At 31.8% G+C, this 19,618-nt stretch overlaps 2 protein-coding genes across 4 annotated transcripts; one reads left to right on the top strand and one right to left on the bottom strand.

Annotated features, from left to right (window-relative positions):
- The first annotated feature begins 269 nt into the window (after positions 1 to 269).
- On the top strand, positions 270 to 2,963 carry LOC114411937. Its single transcript, XM_028375690.1, has 2 exons — positions 270 to 1,034; positions 1,146 to 2,963. Exons 1-2 carry the CDS (start codon positions 997 to 999, stop codon positions 2,674 to 2,676), a joined length of 1,569 nt encoding a protein of 522 aa, XP_028231491.1. The 5' UTR covers positions 270 to 996; the 3' UTR covers positions 2,677 to 2,963.
- A 6,995-nt stretch (positions 2,964 to 9,958) lies between these two features.
- LOC114411921 (probable WRKY transcription factor 57) lies at positions 9,959 to 17,961 on the bottom strand. Of its 3 annotated transcripts, XR_003666557.1 has the most exons (5): positions 17,370 to 17,960; positions 15,597 to 15,740; positions 14,606 to 15,020; positions 10,704 to 10,898; positions 9,959 to 10,266 (listed from the first exon to the last, which is right to left on the bottom strand). XR_003666557.1 is itself a non-coding variant. In XM_028375669.1 (4 exons), the coding sequence occupies exons 1-3, from the start codon at positions 17,717 to 17,719 to the stop codon at positions 14,621 to 14,623; spliced, it is 894 nt and encodes a 297-aa protein (XP_028231470.1). In that variant the 5' UTR covers positions 17,720 to 17,960; the 3' UTR covers positions 10,406 to 10,898; positions 14,606 to 14,620. The 3 variants fall into 3 exon arrangements, 2 of the variants coding, with proteins under 2 accessions (XP_028231470.1, XP_028231479.1); XM_028375669.1 differs by lacking the exon at positions 9,959 to 10,266 and having other exon boundaries at positions 10,406 to 10,898; XM_028375678.1 differs by lacking the exons at positions 9,959 to 10,266; positions 10,704 to 10,898 and adding an exon at positions 14,220 to 14,497 and having other exon boundaries at positions 17,370 to 17,961.
- Between the last annotated feature and the right edge of the window lie 1,657 nt (positions 17,962 to 19,618).

Below are 19,618 nucleotides of genomic sequence, written 5' to 3'. Positions count from 1 at the left end.
AGCTTAAAACAATAACGGTTGGAGATTCTGACCTTTCACTTGTGTGAGCTTAGAAGCAAGACAACAACAACTTAAGGTATAGTTTGGGTGTTTCAGTTTTTTTCTTTTTGTTATCGTGATAATTTTTAAGGAGTATTTGTTGATATGATAATTAAATTTTTGTCAAAAAATTTACTTGAGTTTTTAGTAGGATTTTTTTTAATCAATTTTTTTTATTTACAATATTTAATTTGAAGATCTTATTTAAGGGGAGTGAATCCCATAAACCAACCAGATAATGTGTGGTGTTGCTTAAGGTGTTTTGGTTTTTGGCTTGCCATATCTGGTACTCCCCGCAGGCCAAGAGATCCTCAAATCTTGGCCGTCCAATCAACCACCGAACTGTGCTCAACCGAGTACACGTGCTTCCTATCATTCCTTGCCCCCTTTGCTTTTTTTTTTTTTCTTTTCTTAAAAAACCGCCCTTTTAATTACTCTATTTTATTTTTCTTCCATGCATGGAATTCTCCTCCAACTACAACACCACCAACAAGAGAGAACCAAGGAGATAAATATAGAGAGAGAGAAAAAGAGAGAGTAATGGTTAGTTCTAACTCTTCTTCTTCGGGGGCATATTCAGTAGTCTAGCAACAACAAAAAACAACAACAACCCATCTCTCAAAATTCGATTTTTTCCATCGCAAACCCGTTAATTTTGTTTGCTTGGGAAGCAGAAGTTAAAGGGTCTCTTACATCTCTTCTCTTCTCTCTTGTTATGCCTTTTTCTTTTGTGGGTCTGATCCTTTCTTTGTACTTATGGAACTGTCACATCTGAACCCTTTGATTCTCTTTCTGATCACCACCTGGGTTAAAAAGCAAGAAGCTTCGTGATCTGTTTTTCTGAACTTGATCTGAATTTGTCTCTTAGTCTCTTACCTCACCTCACCTCACCTTTCTCTCTCTCTCTCTCTCTCTACCTTCAACCGTTTGTTTGTGTGTTCATCACATGATCATGGAATGTGCATACACACAACACAGTCCTTGCGGATTTTGAGGTAAGTGTTGAAAAAAGTTTGTTTGCTGATCTTTGCTTTTGTTTTTGCTGGGGTGGGGTGGGGATTATAATAATAACAATAATAATAATAATCAATAACATTTTGGATCAGATTTCATTGTTCTCGTTATTCGTTACTCATGATGATGTCGTATCAATCAATGGAGGAGACGAGGAAGTTTGTGTGCAAGTATTGCAGCAAGAGGTTCCCTTGTGGGAAGTCTCTGGGTGGCCACATCAGGACTCACATGATGAGTGAGTATCATCATCATTCAGCTTTAGCCAATGAAGAGAGGAACAACAACAACAACAATGCTGCTAATGCTAATGCTATGTTCAAGTTTGATGGTGGGAGAAAGAGGAAGAGGGATTTGGGGTCTGAAGAAAATGGGAACAACAATTATGGTCTCAGGGAGAACCCCAAGAAGACCACGAGGTTTGTGCACTCCAATGCCACTTTGCAACTTGACAAGTTCTGCAAAGAATGTGGGAAGGGTTTTCCATCATTGAAGGCTCTTTGTGGCCACATGGCTTGTCACTCTGAGAAGGACAAGCGAAGGTTTGCTACTGAGAAGCAGAAATTGGTTATGGATAGTCAATCTGACACCGAAACTTCTTCTGCTCCAAGGAGGTCCAAGGGAATGAAGTTCAAGACCCTTAGCAACAACAACCAACCTCAATCTTCTTCTGTGTCAGAGGTTGAGCAGGAGCAAGAAGAGGTGGCTAGGTGCTTGATGATGTTGTCTAAAGATTCTAGCTACAAGGGTCGCTTTGCTTTGCTCACAGAGTCTTCTGACAACAACTCGATTGTCATTACGAAGTCACCTTCTCTTGAAACCAAGGTTACTACTATGATCAATGGTTACGGTAAGAATTCTATGTCTAGTGCTTATGTGGAGAGGAAGCTGGAGCTGGAACAGAACAAGGACTTGAAGTTTAAGTCTGCTGAAGTCGGCTATGATTCTGACAATTCAGATTCTGGGTATTTCAGATATGGTCCTAAGTCGGATGTTTCAAATGATGATGGGTTTTTCAGGAATGAGGTTAAGTCTTCGAAAGTTGGGTACTTGAATGGTTTTGATCAGGAGTATGATGTTGAATCGAGGAAGGTGCTGAGCAGGGGAAGAAGCAGGAGCAGTGAATTTAACGAATTTGTTTTGGAGGATTGGGAGAATTATGATAGAGAGGATGGTGTGGCTGCAAGAACATTTGATTCAAAGAAATTTAAGAAGTCCAACTATGATGATTCTCTTGGTCAAAATTTAGGTGGGGTTTCTACTAGGAAGTATGAGTGCTTGACTAATGAAATGTACAATGGTTGTTCTGATGATTCTGCTTATGAGAGTGATGAGAACAGCACTGACACTGATTCTTATCCTGCTCCAAAGGCTCACAGCAACAGGAACAACCTCAGTGTCCAGAAGGGGAAGAAGAAGAAGAAATTGAAGTCAAAGAAAAGCAAGGCACATGAGTGTCCAATTTGCAACAAGATTTTCAGGTCAGGCCAAGCCTTGGGGGGTCACAAAAGGTCCCATTTTGTTGGAGGTTCTGAGGAAAACACACTTGTGATAAGGCCAAGTGCTCCTCCTGCTGCTGTTCCTTGCCTCATTGATCTCAATCTACCAGCACCGGTTGATGAATAGGGAGAAAGAAATGTTGGTGCCAAAATCCTGGTTTTTTTTTTTTTTGCATCATTTTGAAGCATCTTCTGTTGAGGTAGCTGAATGTCTCTGGAGTTCTGAAAATGTCTTGTCTTTATCCCCATATGATGAAAGCAATGACAATGTACAGACAAGTGGGTAATTGGTTTTTGTTCCTAAGGCCTTAGATCCATTATTTGGTAGGGGTAGTCTTTCTTTTTCATGTTTATGGGATATAAGAACTTACTAGTTTCTCCATTGAATTTTTTCTTTACTTCCTTTATCAAGTACAACTATATATTCCTGGAATTATGTTCTTTTCATGCAAATGTTAACTTCAACCCTTCTCTGGTTCAATGAATTTTTTGTCTTTTAATGTGGGGGTCTTCCAATTTTTCATCTTCCTATGGAAATGTAGGTAGCATGGGTCTACTAATAACCATGTACTAAAACGAAAGTAATAGTAACTCAATTTTTTGAAGCCAGGGTCTAGTTCTTGGTTCCTATTTACAAATTGCAATCTGTGACTTGTCTTTTCGGAGGCATGGTTGTGTAGCAAGGATCCTAGTTTCTCTCTCCAACTGTGACTAAAACTTGCTTTTTATTTATGTGTTGTTCTTAAGAAAGATCAGGGGACCAACACCTTTAATGCTATGAAAGTGGTTGAAAACTAAAAATTGTACTTGGACGTGGGAGAACCATTACCAAGGTTGAAAAATGGTAATGGTTTTCTAATTTTCTTAAAAGTTAAATAAACAATTTTATTTTTAAACTTGGCTAAAGCACAGGAATGTCTCGTGCCAAAGTTGTTCCTTTAACATAGAACTTAGCACTATGGTCAATCCGTTATGCCCGTGATATGTGCATCATTTTGAAAGGTGTAAGTCGTAAGAGGAGGCTCCCTAGTTCCCTCACCATTTTATTTTTTTTGGTTAAACTAGTCCTATTCCTTAGCCATTGAAAAAGATCAAGTGGTTGTTGGATCATTCTTTAGGTTAAAGATTTGACCAAGGGATAATTACTTTGTAGAACTAAGAGGAAGTAAAACAAACTTCTTTATCGTTCAAGATAAAAAAATTTGTGGGTTGAGGTGGTTGTAAGGTCGCCTACTAGTTAAGGTAATAAAGCTTATAATTGATCCATGTACACCTTTCTAACACATACTATCTTTATAGCATGAGAATTTGTACACCTTTTTCGTCATGCCGGTTCCTTTATATTTTGTTGCCTATGTTTTTCAATTTGTTTTAGTCCTTGGGGGCGTAGTAAGAGAGGACCACTTGTATTTTACTAGCTCTTGGTAATGGTCACATGTGGGGCTCAATCAGGTAGAATCCATAGGCACTCAAGAAGAATCAAACCCGTCTGTATATCAACAGAATTATATGCTCGTATGGGATGTGGAATCATTGCGGGGGAATGAACCACACACAAGGGGTGCCTTAATTTGTGCAAATAGATTGATGAGTGATTTAAGAGTCGGCTAGAAATTTTTATCCTCTTTCCCCTCAATTGAGAGATACAACCAAATGATGAATCAATAAATAAATTTGCATTAAGTTTTCATCCGAGTACATTTTTGGGGTCATATAAACATTTGTCTGCTTTTTACATATAATTAATAAGGTTTTTTTTTTATAAAAAAATCACATGTATCTTTCATGAAAAATAATTATCCTCGAATCAGATAAAACTATCATGAGAAATAAAGTTTTTCCTTTACAAATTTATTAAGTCGCACTCTCAAAACTTGAATTTGATACTATTGATTAAGTTGAAATAATTCAGTACCAATTGATTCACTCGTTTAATATTAGTATAGTGTTGTTTGAGATGTAAAGCAAGAAAAACGAAAATAAAAGGGATAGTAGATGTCATCACATGTTGCTTTGTGAAATTGGAACTGAAAAATCACCACTGCTTAATTCAACAATGTAGGTCATCAGTGACTCAGAGTCATCATGCTTAGTGAACAAGGACAAGTGTTGTCTCTATTACTCACAAAAGTAAATGCTAAACAGGCAACTTTTCTGACTTAGTTCTTGTTAAGACAAAAATGTGCATAGTAAAGGTTGAGATTGCTCTGGCCGGCCTCTTCACAAATCACAATTCACAAAGCCATTTTGCTTTTTGTCAATTAATTGACTCATGTTATCAACAGTGTAGCATGTATTTGGGGATCACAACAACTGATTCTCCCTCTTATTGGAACATTTTTCAGTGCTGAGTGGAGCATGTGTGAGTACCCCATTTGTAGAAAAAAGGCATTATCTCAAATTCTCAATGTTAGTGTCTCTTGGAAGAAAAAAGTCACACGGGATATTCTTGCTTTTCAGGATGCAGATAAGGTGTAAGTTTACAAGGAATATGTGTGTGTGTTTCCATTTTTATTATTTGTCTTTCATTTTCACTGTCAACTTTTTCCAACAATCTGCGGTCTCTATGTTAATTGTGGAAGGGAGAATATTGTCCTTTGTGATATGAAACAGCGTGCTCACTGGTTTCTGAATAATGCACCTTTAACAGTTTCAGAATTAGGTGTGTATATTACATTATTGAGATAGCAGAAAAAAGGTTTAAAGAAATTATTTAATAAAAGAACAACTATCATTTTGTTTAACTTTTAATCTTTTATGTTACTTTATGATCTTAGTCTATCATCTGTTTATGATCTGACCAATTTAAAAGTTTAAATACATGTCATATAAAAATTGGTCAAAAGCATGAATTAAATAGTGGTCTAAAATCAGGTAATAATTTCTTATCAAAAAGTGATGAAATTTAGATTTTTTTTTATTCAAGCCAAAACAAAATATTATAAGTTTGTAATAAAAAAATGTTAGACATATTTTAAATAAGAAAAAAATTAAATAAAAGTCATTTTTCTTTTTGAATACCGAATTTATTTCTTACTGGATCAACATTGAATTGTTAAATAATTTCTCTCTCAATGTTTACAACTAAAACATTTTTAAGAAAGGCATATTTTAATTAGCTGTGTAGCAAGTCTTGACAATTTGCATTGTAGGAAAGCTCGATTTATTGATGCTGCAAGTATATACTTTGATCGGGGATTACTACACACACACTGAGAATTGTTTTTCTTTAGAAGAAATATTCAAAGGTTTTCAACCATGAATAAAAAATAATTTGAGCTAAAGTTGATCAGGATAGGAGATATTAGTTAGTTCCAAAAGAATGGGTTTGAGTAGTTGGTCTTCATCAAAATTTTATTAATAAGATCATGTTTATTTATATTCTCCTTTTTTTAATGATAACAAATTAATTCGAGAAAATAAATAAACAAACTAGTTATATTGATTCATTTTTTCTCAGCATTGGTTTTAACTTAAACTAAACCATTGAATATATATATATATATATATATATATATATATATATATATATATATATATATATATATATATATATATATATATATATAAAAAAGGAAGTTTAGTTCAATTGATTGAATATAAACTTCTTAAATCTTGATAAACATTTTTTGGTAGTCATTGTATATTAGGTTTCGTTCGTATGTTTAGGATATTATAGTTCATTTCATAAATAAATTGGAAGTTTTACTTTATTTGTTTGATAAAAGACTTTGTAGATTTTTAGAGTTTTTCTTATTACAAAATTGTGCATTTTTTATGATGGCTATTGTATTCTTATATTTTTATTAAGGAGTTTTTTTTTAAAAAAAAGTATTATATATACATCAATTGATGATTTAAATTGAACCAACCCATACCCATTTATAATGAGGTTGGTTTGATTTGGATTGGAAGAAAAAAATCACAAACCCAAACCATTCAATTTTTTTTTAATTTTATAACATTTTCCTAAACTTGCTTTTTTTTATACATTACTAAACTTGATTTAAACCAACCTAGACTCACCCTATCTAAATGTATGCTCCCTTGACTTCCTTGTCTCTTAAAACTTATAAATTTGTTGTATCTTGGTCAATTTATATTCGTGGTAATCTTGCATCACAGCACTCTAGTGCCTTTATTAATAAGCTGCAACTGTTTTTTGACAGGATTAATAAGCTACAACTATGCACGTAATTTTCTAGAATCATAAGAATATTAAATCCAGGGAAGGGGTTAGAGAAATTGAAAAAGAAAAAGAAAAAAAAAAAGAGAGAGGAAAGAAACAGACATGACACAAGTCAAAGGCATTGAAATGAATTAAAAAATAGGAATACGGATAGACACGAAATGCACTTCATGCACAGTGCTACAAAGGAAGAGTTGAGGAAAATTAATTAAAAAAAAAAAGAAACAAGAAAAATTTAAAAGTTGAATTAATTTTTTAATATATGAAGGTAAGTATATGATACATAAAAGAGTATCATAAAAATAAATGATACATAAAAGAGTTGTAAAGAGTTTCTAGAGAAATGAAAAAAAAAATATTTTGAATAAAACAATTAAAAGTTGATACGGTATAATATTTTGAGACCCATATAAGTAATAATTTTTTTTATTTCTTTTTTTGTTTGGGGGAGGGGGGGGGGGGTGGACTACTCAAAAAATTTACTTAAAGGAGGAATATTAATTACTAATTAGTGCATTTTTTAATTAGCATTGTTATATTTATATTTATGAAATGAAATGGATTTTACTTTTTATTTAATGAGTTTTACTTGTAATTTCATAAATTATAGTCACACTTTTAACTAACAATAATATTAAAAAATATGTAATTCCAGCTAAAAAATGGAAATGGGAAGAAGCTCATGGCAGGGAGAAAAGGAAATTCCTATGAGCTTATGTGATTGTGACAATGGCCAGTAATGTATTTTCAGCTAGAAAGGGAGGCACCCAATGGAGTTTTCTTTTGACCTAACCGTATGCAACGGCAAGCATGTGGGCCTTTAAGAGATCCATTCAAAGGTGGGCTCACAAAATGGTGAAATTGTTAAAGGACGAGTAAAGGAGATGGATGAATTTGGAAGCCAAGTAGATGGTACCACCCTATTCATCGGGAAGCATCTCTTTGATATGACAAGTCCCCTACTTCCATTTTTGACTGTCTTTCATTCACAATGAAGACAAGAGAAGATCTTGAAAAGAGACAAAGGATCGTAATTCTACTCAGACTTTATCATAATTTGCACAAAATTATAGGGTAAATATTCGTTCAATAAAAAAGAATATAAAAATATATAATTATTTAATTAAAAAATCTAATATGTATATAACTATACACTAATTTAATTAGTGTCAATGTATTAATTTTTTTGGCGAATTTTGGAGAGTATCAACACATAACACTAAAAGAAAGAACTTTAAATTAAAAAAAAAAATGTTTCGAGAAGATCAAAGTGGGTTCGATGTATAAAAAATTGAAATGAAAAATAAAAAGGTTTCCAAAAGAGAGTGCCGAGGAATTATCAACATTTCTAAAACAACAAAATAGATTCAGAGAATAAAGGAATTCAAATTAAAAGGAATAGAGGGAATAAGCTAGATTTAGGGAAGAATTAGGGGTTTGACGAAACGAGGGTTGTTTTAAAATAAAAAAATAAAAAAGGAAGGGTAATTAGGTAGTTTAAATATCAAAAAGGAGAAAGAGTGAGTTTTTAGTAAATTGGTAGGTGTAAATAGAAAGGCTTTTGAGTTTTAATATAAGACTGAGGATTATTCTTCATGAACCATTTAATTTTCTTCTCCAACAATTGAGGTGAAGTTTCCAAACTACCCTTCAGTTAAAACTCAAATATACTCATCCCTCCTCGCACACCATTCACTGTTGGCCTCCTTTCCTGTTGCGTCGTGAGTCTCTCCCCTCCATATTGATCTTCACCATTCTATGGTTGCCTCTGGAAAGTTCATTTCAAAGTTTTCAACTATATGCAAAATCATCCCATGATTCATAACCGGTTACAGATTTTAATGTGTGCAATTATTCTATCAAGAAATCAAGCCATATCCTAGTGTTGGAGTTTGGTTGTATACATATACGTAGTCTTAGTGATGATGATTTACTGTTTTCAAATTCAAATGGTCAACTACATGATTATAGATAGTCCAAAAAGTATTGCGTTTTCTAGTCCTTCATAATACACACACAAATATTATTGTATTTATCAGAAAAGGAAGACAAAACCAGTACAAGATGTACCAAGTTCTGCAATCACTAGTACAAGATGGACCTTCAAAAATATTATTTCTAAACTAATGTAAATTGTTTGATGTTTAGGTTTTTATTCTTCGGTATAAAATGCCAAATGTAAAAAATAAATATCATGGTTTCCCTCTATTTCGGCCTCTAACGGATGGGTAACATATATATCTCTTAGTGGTGAAGTTTATTTTGTGTGTGTGTCGAAAGAGAGATAGAGTATAATCCCTTGTCACACACCAATCACAACGGAAGGAGGAACTTAGTCAACAACTAAGGCAAGTGAACGGTGTAACAAGAAAAGGAAAAAAAAAAAGAAGAAACAAAGAAGTAAAAAAGATAAAGTTAGAATTTTTTAAAATATACTGCATGTAGAAAAAAAATTGAATGGAATAATAACCCTAAGACTCAACTTATTTGAAGAGTAGTCAAAATCGGCCCAGCCCAATGAGGTGGATTGTGAAAATGGTGGCCTAAAATGAGACATTTATAATTTTTTCTATTTGAAAATAGGGACATTTAATTTTTTTTATTTTGAATATTTTATAATTTTAATCTAATTCTATATTTTGTCAATGTTTTATTTCTTTTAGTTTAACTTAATTGAACCCAAGACCTAACTTATTTAAGGCACCATCAATAATGATTTAATTAATTAAATTGTAATAAATAAAAGAAATAAAACATATGTAAAATTAATGATTGGACTAAAATTATAAATTTTTTAAAATAGGAAGACAAATAGCTCTATTTCAAATAGGGGTTTGACATTGTGAATTTTTTAAAATATGAGGATTAGTTTATTACTAAATTTTCTTTTTATTCCTAATTAATTATGAGGTTCATTAATAATATAAACTCATTTCATACTAAAGTGACTGTATTCATTAAGTTAATGATATGCACATTAGTTAAATTTAAAAAATAATCATCATTTAAATCATTTAATATTTTAGGTAATATTTAAATAAAATAAAAATTTATGATAAATTAATCAATCTAATTATTTTTTTATTGATATTAACAAATTATGTAATTGATTCTTTTATATATATATATATATATATATATATATATATATATATATATATACCCAAAGTAGTATTATGTTCTTGAAAATGAGAACTTATAACATGCACGTCAAGACAAATTAAATAATAATTGAATTGTTTAAAGATACTTTGCGGTTGAATTAACCAATAATTCAAATTATATAATCCAAATATACTATAATGGTGAGGGGACAAGCGGTAAAAGAGAATAAAAAAAGAGGGAAAAGCATGGAAATGAAAAAATAAAAAAGAAGGGTGAAATCTGAAAAGGAAAGGAGTGGAAAGTGGAAGAAAGTGAAAGGTGGGAGTGAGTGGCATAAAGTAACGTGGGCTGCCGACTCCCAAGCAATATCGAATTCCACGCAACTGATTGCGCTCCAGCATCCCCTATTTACCGTTGCCCTATCTTTTTCAAAGCCACGTAACATAAGAACCATGAATATGTAAGCACGCAAAATGCACACCACAGACTTATAATAAATGGCTCAGCAAACCCTCTCGAAAATTAAAATTTGATAAGAAAATGATGTCAAATCTGAGCATAATGATAAAACAAAAGTTGTGTTTAAGTGGACAAAATGTATACTTCTACATAGATTATAAATAATGGACATGAAAGAAAGTGTACTAGGAATTTAGGTTTCAAATAAATTGTACAATCCTGAAGGAGAATTTAGCAATCTAAATTGGTTAGTATACATTATGCACGGTGGCTACTCCTTATATGATAATCTAAACTGTATAAATACATATATAATAATATATAACTATCACAAAATGAATGATATATATAACTCAGCTCAACTGCTCAAGGTCAAAATATGACCCAAGGTAGATAATTACCTGCTACTGAGGTATTATATGGTACCCATGCATGAATACTAGATTCGCTTCTCGAGACAATAGATGGCTAAAAGGGACTTGCTGCTAAAAGAAAAAAAATTGCTGCCACTTGTGGCCTACTTGCTCAGAGTATGCAGAAAATAAAGATGCATGCATGTCCATGCATTTTCTCTGCTCCACTTCCACCTGATCATCCTGAATCACAAATCAGGACAAGGATTATTGGCCCATCAAATGCTGGTGTAGTAGAAGTAAATGGATAACCAGATATTTGGATTGGTCGATTCAAGTGCAAGCATGCATTATTGCAAGGACAAGAGTGTCAAGAACATATTATGTAACACATTTTTTATTAGATAAAATTTATAAAAACTTTCAGGAGAGAATTTTGTTAAGATATGAGACCTATTAAATTTTATAATTTCTAATAAATTTTAACCATTGAAAAAATATGTTAAAAAAAGTAATAGAAAGTGTATTTTTAATATTTCTTTTTTACAAGAATTCATGAGTCAACATGAAAAACAAATGCTTGATCAATATGATAAAATACAGACGTATGAAAACGAACAACAACATCTGGTACTCCTTTGATCATGTTTACGTGCAACCTCGTGTATTTGTTGTTTGTGTAGTCAATATAGGAAATGCAAGTAAAGGCAAAGGCATTTATGGGTTGGGTTCTACTTCCAAACCAAGTAGCTAGGCATCAAAGACATCAACACTACACGAGGCTCTATCTCGCAATCATATTGAGTAAGGTAACACTCTAGAGTCACATTTGACTCTCACACACGACTCGTTATGGGTAACATCTGACAGCAACTTGATCTGATGTAACAATCGTGCAACCTGTCAACCTGACCTCTAAAAGGGGTGTTTTGCTTTCCCTTTCACTTTTCTCTTTATGCTTCACTTGAAGCCACGGGACCTATATATCTATAAGACTATAACTTTCACCAACCGTAACAGTATACGAGTACGGTGTACCAATATAATGACTAGTTAAGCTAAATAAAATAGATGTGGTAATAATAATTGTGGAGGTGCTAAATAGCAATGGGGTTTTTCAACCACAATTTACTAGCAAGAAACCCTCGTAGATATCTCTATATATATGAGCCTACATCCTCACTTTGAGGGTGAAGTTCTATCGAGAAACAGTGCATGTTCTCTTTGAAAGTGACAGATCTAGACGACAATTTTTTTTTTTATTAAGGCTGTATATATATTTAATCAAATTGGCTTTTTAAAGACAGCAGAAGACCTAGCAAGGTTTCTTGAACTGCCGAATAAAGAGAAACAGATATATCATGCGGAACTGACTTTTCAATAAAAAAAGTCGAGAGGTTAAAGAAGATTAAGCAATTCAAGAACCGTATGAGGAAAAGATAAACAAAATAAAGTCTCTCTCTATACATATATCACTCCTTCTCTTACTCCCTATGAGCGTGTAAATTCACAAAACATACGGAGTTTAATAACTAGACACAACCAGTGTGAAAACTTGTAGGATGTGAATTACTCAAAGATCAAATATTATTGTTGATATAACTTTTAAAATAATTATTATAAAAATTAATAACGTATATTAATTCATACATAACCTATGTATCTTCTCTAACATGAATATAATCAATTATATAATTTTTGTTCTGAGTTATGTCTCTCATGGAGTCAATAAATAGTTCCAAAGCACTCTATTTTTCTTCTGGAAAAAACAAAAGGTTCGTTGTTTGTAAAGTTATAAAAGCAACGCATCTAAAAACCAGACATCTGAGGAGCAATATCTTTGGGTTGCTTAAGTTGTCTCCAGTCATACTTTAAACCTAAGATGTCTAAGTGCTGATGAAGACACCATCATTAGTCAAGATAAAGTAATGCCAGAGAAGTTCGTAGTCACTAAGAAATCAATATGCATTATGATGGTAATGATGCGGAGTGACGACCACAGGCAAGCAGACCTAAGCAAAAATGATATCGCCCGACGCATAGACTATGCTATTATTGTTTGGGAATAATCAAAAGGTTTAACTTTCATTACCGGTAGAATAAGTCAGGTCATACGAGAATGTAATCGTCAATAACAAACTTTTCCATCTACAAACTTTTTGTTCCAATGAAAGCAAAATTGAAGGATAATTTTGATTTGAGAAAATGTTTTTAGTTTTTTTTTATCTATTTTTACTTCTAATTATAAAAATGACAACTACCAAAAAATTATAAAAATGACTACAGCGAAAAATTTTATAAAAATAACACTCTCACTTTACTTCCTGTTTTCAAAAGTTTGTATAAGAAATAGTGAAAATAGAAGATAATAATCTATTAAACTACTTTTGCCGCAGAAATTATGGCGTAATCACCTAAAATTCATAAATAATTTATTGCCCTGGCTCAACATCGATCTGAGTATAATTATTAGAGTATGTATAGTTTGTATTTTTATTTTCTCTATTTTTTGTTTTCATTTTTTAAAAACTATTTTCATTTTTAAAAGATTAGAATTCGGAAAACATGTTTGATTTGACTTCTTATTTTCTGTTTTCATGAAATAAAAATACTGAAAATTTATGATATATTAATTTCTTGTCTTTTTGTATTTTTAGATTTGCTTAAAATTATATTTATTGTCACCGTAATTTCATTTTATCCGAGATGGAGTTTTTGTTCTCAGAAAATACTGAAAATGAGAATTTATTATTTTCTGGTTATTTCCTGTTTTCATTTTTACTGAAAATGTTTCCAGAAATCTAAGCAAATATATTTTCATCACCGTTTTGTGTTTTCAGTAAAAAATGAAAACAAAAAACAATCAAACCAAACATCCTCTAAGATATCTAGATTTTATCAATTCCCCTTTATTGTCAACATATATAGTACTTTTGATAGCTCTAATTCTAGATTTCATATATAGGAGTGCACAAAATATTAAGAGTTTAATTTTTATGAATGGAATCTAAGATAATTTTTTTTTATTTAATTATAAATTATCGTTTGAATTTTTTTCAAAATTTAATAATCTTATGATATATAATAAATTATGATTAAATAATTATGTAATTTTTTTACATCTGTAAATATATACTCTTTTTCTTCAATACTCTTTGATTCCCAAACTGCATTCTTGTTCTAAAACCAATATCATTGAACTCTAACCCCTTGCCATGATGAGTATCTCTATTATTATTATTATTATTATTATTATTATTATTATTATTATTATTATTATAATATATATATGTATATATATATATATATTGAAAGTACTGTTTTCCTCTCTGCAGCTCGTCTTAACAAATGATATATAGGCTATATTTTAAAGCAGTTTGTAAATATAGGCTTTAAGACTACAACTAAAATTGTAAAGTTTTATTGAAAATAAATTACATTTATTATAATAGAAATAACATTTTGTTATTGGATGCCTTATAAAATATTTATATACATTATTGGTGCATAATATATTTCAGCCTATCAAAAAAACATTATCGGTGCATATAATATTTATTTAGAGAAATATAATAAATATTTTTTATAAAATCATTTCACTTTTAATTACATAGATAGAGAGTATTTTAAATGAGAACACTTCTCATTATAAAAAATGAGAATAACAAATGTAAACTGTGAAGTTATATTTAAATGGTCAAATTTTAAAAATGCATGATTTTTTAAGTAGTATGACCAAGATTTATTGTTAGTTCTCACATTTTTAAAATGAAAATTAGTCTCCCTTGATACACCTCCTATATATTATCCGAGATTCTAGTTTTTTAAAATCTCCTTTAAACCTGTAAAAATGCAACCTAATAAATAATACAGTTATAATAATATTAGAAAGAACAAAAAAAAAAAAAAAAAACAAGATAGAGAGATCATGCATAGTTGGATATATATACCATCAAATAATTCTCTCATCTGATGCGCATTCCCGGGGGTACAATATCTCCAAGCAACCCTTCATCCGTGGAAGGCTGTGACTGTGACGATACATCAGCTGGCAATGGCATCATAGCACTTAATCCTCCTTCAGCATCATCATATGCTTGGCATGGCTGAGAAATAGAGCTGAAACTATTATTATTATTATTATTATCTCTGGGTAATTGAATTGGATAATAGAACTGTGACATTGTTGGAGCCAACTGGCTGGCAAAGGCAGCTTCATGACTAATGATTCCCCCTCGAGGAAATCCAACGGTGTGATGACAGTGTTGCCCTTCATATGTAGTAATCACAATCGTTGGGTCCTCGGAAGAGCGTTCAACCCTCTTCTTCACCGTGCATTTGCTGTTTGTGCACCGGTAGTAGCTCCTGCAAAAAGACATAATTGCATCAGAATAATTAATTATCAATGTTGTGAAGTCAATTTAATGGTGAGAGTTTGAATAATATGTATGAAGTCATAAGTTCTAACATTAGTATGGTCATTATACACCAAAATTGAAAAGAGACTCATATATTGATAGCCGCCAATAATATTCACCGGACCTTTCCACAGAAAATATAGATAGATTGTGTTTAGCAAATTTATCATGTCTGGAATCATTATTGATTTCATTTTTTTCATGGTTTGCTACTTTCATATTCACAAACAAAAAGAGATGTGAATGAATTTGGTAGTACATGCTATGTTAGTTGTCACATATTTCATTTCTTTCATGTCCTTTTATCTCATTTTATTTCTTAAGCAAGTCTTAGGATTCAAGAATATTTTAAAACAATTCAAGTTAGCATGCTTTCATGTTGACACAAACGAAAATTTAACAAAAGCAAAAAGGGGCCACAAAATAATCAATTGTATATGATATTTTTTGGATATTTATAATAATTGGCAGGAATTTTGGTAATATAATTAAAGTTTAGTTTGATGTGAAGGTAGCTGTAAACCTAGGGAAAGGACTATTTTTAACTGCCTTCTGACCATACTTCCGCCATCTGTAGCCATCCTCAAGATGATCAACTTCACTCTTGGTCATAAATGCAAACCGTGGCTGCCGTATTCGCTTTTGCCCCTTGTTTTTACCTTTACTCCTACAAAATATTTCACCTACAATTTATCAGAAAAAAGCAGCATACAGAAATCATCAAAATAACAAGAAAAAGGATGTCATAATTAACCTAAATCAGAAGCAGATTTTATATCGCTACCCATCCCATTATCAATCATACACAATATTATTTGTATAGAGAAATATCAACAATATATACACATTTTATATGTAAATGTTTTGAAGCATATGTTTTAAAAAGTAAAACTAGTTATAAGATTGTATTCCTTTATCTTCTGTTGGGTTTCATAGAGACACAGACGGATTAATCCGAATCACATGAGGAACCAAGTTAAGACAATTTCGATATACACGTTAATTCAAGTTTCAACATTAATAGTCTCTAAATAAAAAATGAGCAGAGGCTGGAGATTGATGGAAATTCCACTAAAAGCCTCGTTATATTAATTCCAATTTAGATTTTTCTAATCATCATTAAAATCATTTTATGTGCAAAGGCCAAAACAATGAGATCCACATTGCATTGAGGCCAAAACACACAAAAATAGTTCTCCATTGTATACCATCCCATAACATAAGACTCTGGTACGTAAAACTGAGTCCTAAATGAACATTAATTTTCTTTTAATTAGAAAATAATGGACATAAAATATGGACCACAAGCCTTAAAATGAAAACACGCAATCAATATTTAGGGGAATAAGCATTATGTCATATGCAACTTATATTGAATGCATGATAATTACGAGCACAAAATGCTAATTAATGCAAGTGCTACTCCGTAGTATTTCATAACACTGAATTGAATAAGCATCATACATAGAAAGCAAAAACCCTGTCATTCACATTCGAATGTAAAAATGAGCATGCAATAATTCGAACCATAAAGCTGCAAGTGGTTAGAATCTTATTAATGCCCAAAAAAAATTCAAGAGTGTGCAAGCATAAATCATTTAAGAAAACAATAAAGAAAAAAGGAAAAAAGTGGAGCCCAATTACCCACCCTTTCTTTTCAATTTTTATCTTATGGTATTCTTTTTCTTTCATTGACTATTCAAACTCTCATCAAAACAAAGTGTAATAATGGCAATAATAATACGAAAATAATGAACACCACTAAATTATTATCACTCTGCTAAGCCTTGGATGGCTCAGAAGTAGGCCATTGCCGCCGCAATAGCGGCGGTGCTCGTGGGCAGAAAAAAAAAAAACCTCACACACCCCCAAAGGGCAACAATTTTCTCTCCTTTTTACACCTTAATTTTCTTGCTTTTTTAGATTTTTCAACCATGACTTTTCGAAAATTGCAAAACCACACCGAATAAAAAAAACGAGTCAGTTATAAATGTTCTGTATGTAAGAAGATTCCTGATTGTACGGGCAGGGAATTGCACTGACTCGAATAAAATAAAATAATAAAATAAAAAAATGGAATAAAATAAAATAGGATACATACAAACAAACTAGCACAAGTTGATTCGATTGTGATTTTCGTTGATGTGGAGATTTTCAGTTATTCTTATTAAACTTTTCCCCCTCAATTTTACGTTAATTACGGACTCACCACGCACGCAGGGTAAGTGTTAAGCAAAGTTGAAAGCAGTGAAGTGCAGTGACTTTTTTTTATTTTTTTGCGTTTTCGCGAACTCACGGTATCTCAGGCGGTTTATCGTCGGAGACGGTGGATTTCTCCGGTGGATCCTCGCTGGAGCTGGAAGAAATCGATTGGTTGTTCGACCGCGACGGCGCGGCGGCGACCGGTTCAATCGAATCGGTCAGAGAGGACTGAACCGGCTTCCACAATCCGTCGTCGGTGCCGATCCGGTTCGGCTGGTCCGGTTCGAGGTTCCACACGAATTCCCTGAGTATGCTCCGCTCTCTGTCGCCGGGGAACAGGTATGCGCCGTCGGAGTCATCGGCGGCGAGTGTCCAACTCGTGTCGCCGGCGAACTCAGCATCTGCGGTGGGATCGGAGGAGGCTGCTCTGTCTTTGTCTTCCATTCATGGAGTGCGCGCGCGAATTTTGAAGTGCGAACAAGAACGCGATCTGCGTTAATTGTGTTGAAGGAAATTTGAATCGAATTCTGGAGAATTTGAAGAGAAAACGCGGAGAGATTGAGGTGAGAGAGTGAGAATGAGAGAGGAGAGAGAAAGTTAGGGTTTTTGTTTGGGTTTGGTTGAGAAGAGGAAGGGACGCTTAGTTTTTGAAGTTTATGAAGTGTTTTGAAAGCGTTGTCTCGTCAATACACAGTTGAAAGAGAGAGGGAAAGAGAAGGTTTTTTTATTTTTCATTTATAATACTAGTTTATTAAAAAAATTGAATTATGAAATAAATAAAAAGGAAAAGAAAAAGAAAAGAGATAAAAAATGAGTTTTAATTAATTGTAAGAAGGTAGAAGAAAGAAAGTGGTCACAGGCGGATGAATGATTGGACCCTCCTTGCTGATATACTTTCCTTCGCGCAAGTAGGATTTTTTTGTTGCTAACTTTTTCGTTAATCCAAAAATTTTGGTATCTTAACTTTTTTTCTTTGTAAGTTTTGATTGTTCAAATTAACCACGTGTACATTGATTACAATTTTATTTTTTTATTATAAAAGTGTTAAGTTATGGTCTAAGATCCATGGTCTTACCTTTAAGTTTTTTTTTTTTTCCCTGAACCAAAGATTAGGAGTATCAAAGTATCAAACATAGTAGCGATCAAATGCTTTGGAGAGTTAAAAATAAGTGAAGTGTAGATTTGAAGATTTTCAAACTCAATTCATTAGGTGAAAAATTAATGTTACTCACGTAGTATATTTATTGTTGAACTAATAAAATTTTACGCATTATAAAAATAAAATATATATTTATTTCTGTTACATAAATTGTCTCCCATGTGTGAATGCAATAGAGCTTTATACACCTAAAGATATTAAAAGACCTTTTTAAGAAAAAAAAAAGATATTTAATCATGACTTTTAACTGACATAAATAAATATTGTAGTATTCACTTAAAATTATTGAAAGTACAACAAAATTTGGTAGTATTCAATTAAAACTTCTTATAATTTTAAAAAAAAAATTCTAGTATTCAAAAATATAAAATTCTCTTTTGGTATGGACTTTGATGAATTTTATGTTATATTTCAATAAAAATATACATAAACAATCTTAAAAAAACCTTAAAACTTTCCTTTTTTTTCTTTTTCTTTTATTACTCACAATTTCTTCTCTCCTTTTTAAAAGCAATATAAATATTCATTTACAACACTTCATAAACCTTTAATATTCTGTTAACCTTGAATAATCACATGTTAATTTATAATTGTGATGTTTCTCCTTTCTCTTCACTGTAGCAATTTACTGTTTTGAAAAGACTTTTTTCTGTTTTGAATAATTGTTCTTCCAGTTCCACATAATCCTTATTGAAGCTGATTGATTCAAGTACTTAATTCTCACTGTTGTTCATGAAGCTAATAAGAGTAGCAGTAAATCAATTTTGCGTTTGGTTGCCACGATTCTTTCCAGCAGAAGAATTTCTGGGTATTGAGATACATGCTGACAATCGATTTTAAAACTTGCAATAACAAAACTTTATCTGGCTTCAATAGTGAATAGAAATTTTATATTGACTTTTTCAACTGGCTTTAAAACTCACAAACACCTAATTTAGTAGCTTTAATTATTGATTGAACAAAAGTTTATTTTGCTCAAAAGTTGAATCAAATATTTTATATGAAAAAATTAAGATAATGTCACTTACTTATTTATCTTTTATGAAAAAATTAAGAGTACTAAATGTTCGTTCGATTTTTATGAAAAAAAATTATAAAATATAAATTTTTTTATTGACTCTTATAATTTTAAATGTTTTCTAAAAATTCATGCAGTTTTGTAAATTCATAAAGTACTTCCAAAT

This window comes from Glycine soja, chromosome 1 (genome assembly GCF_004193775.1).
Source record: "Glycine soja cultivar W05 chromosome 1, ASM419377v2, whole genome shotgun sequence".
Taxonomy (NCBI): Eukaryota; Viridiplantae; Streptophyta; class Magnoliopsida; order Fabales; family Fabaceae; genus Glycine; species Glycine soja.
Note: the sequence above shows the minus strand (reverse complement) of the source record. Positions and strands in the feature narration are given on the sequence as shown.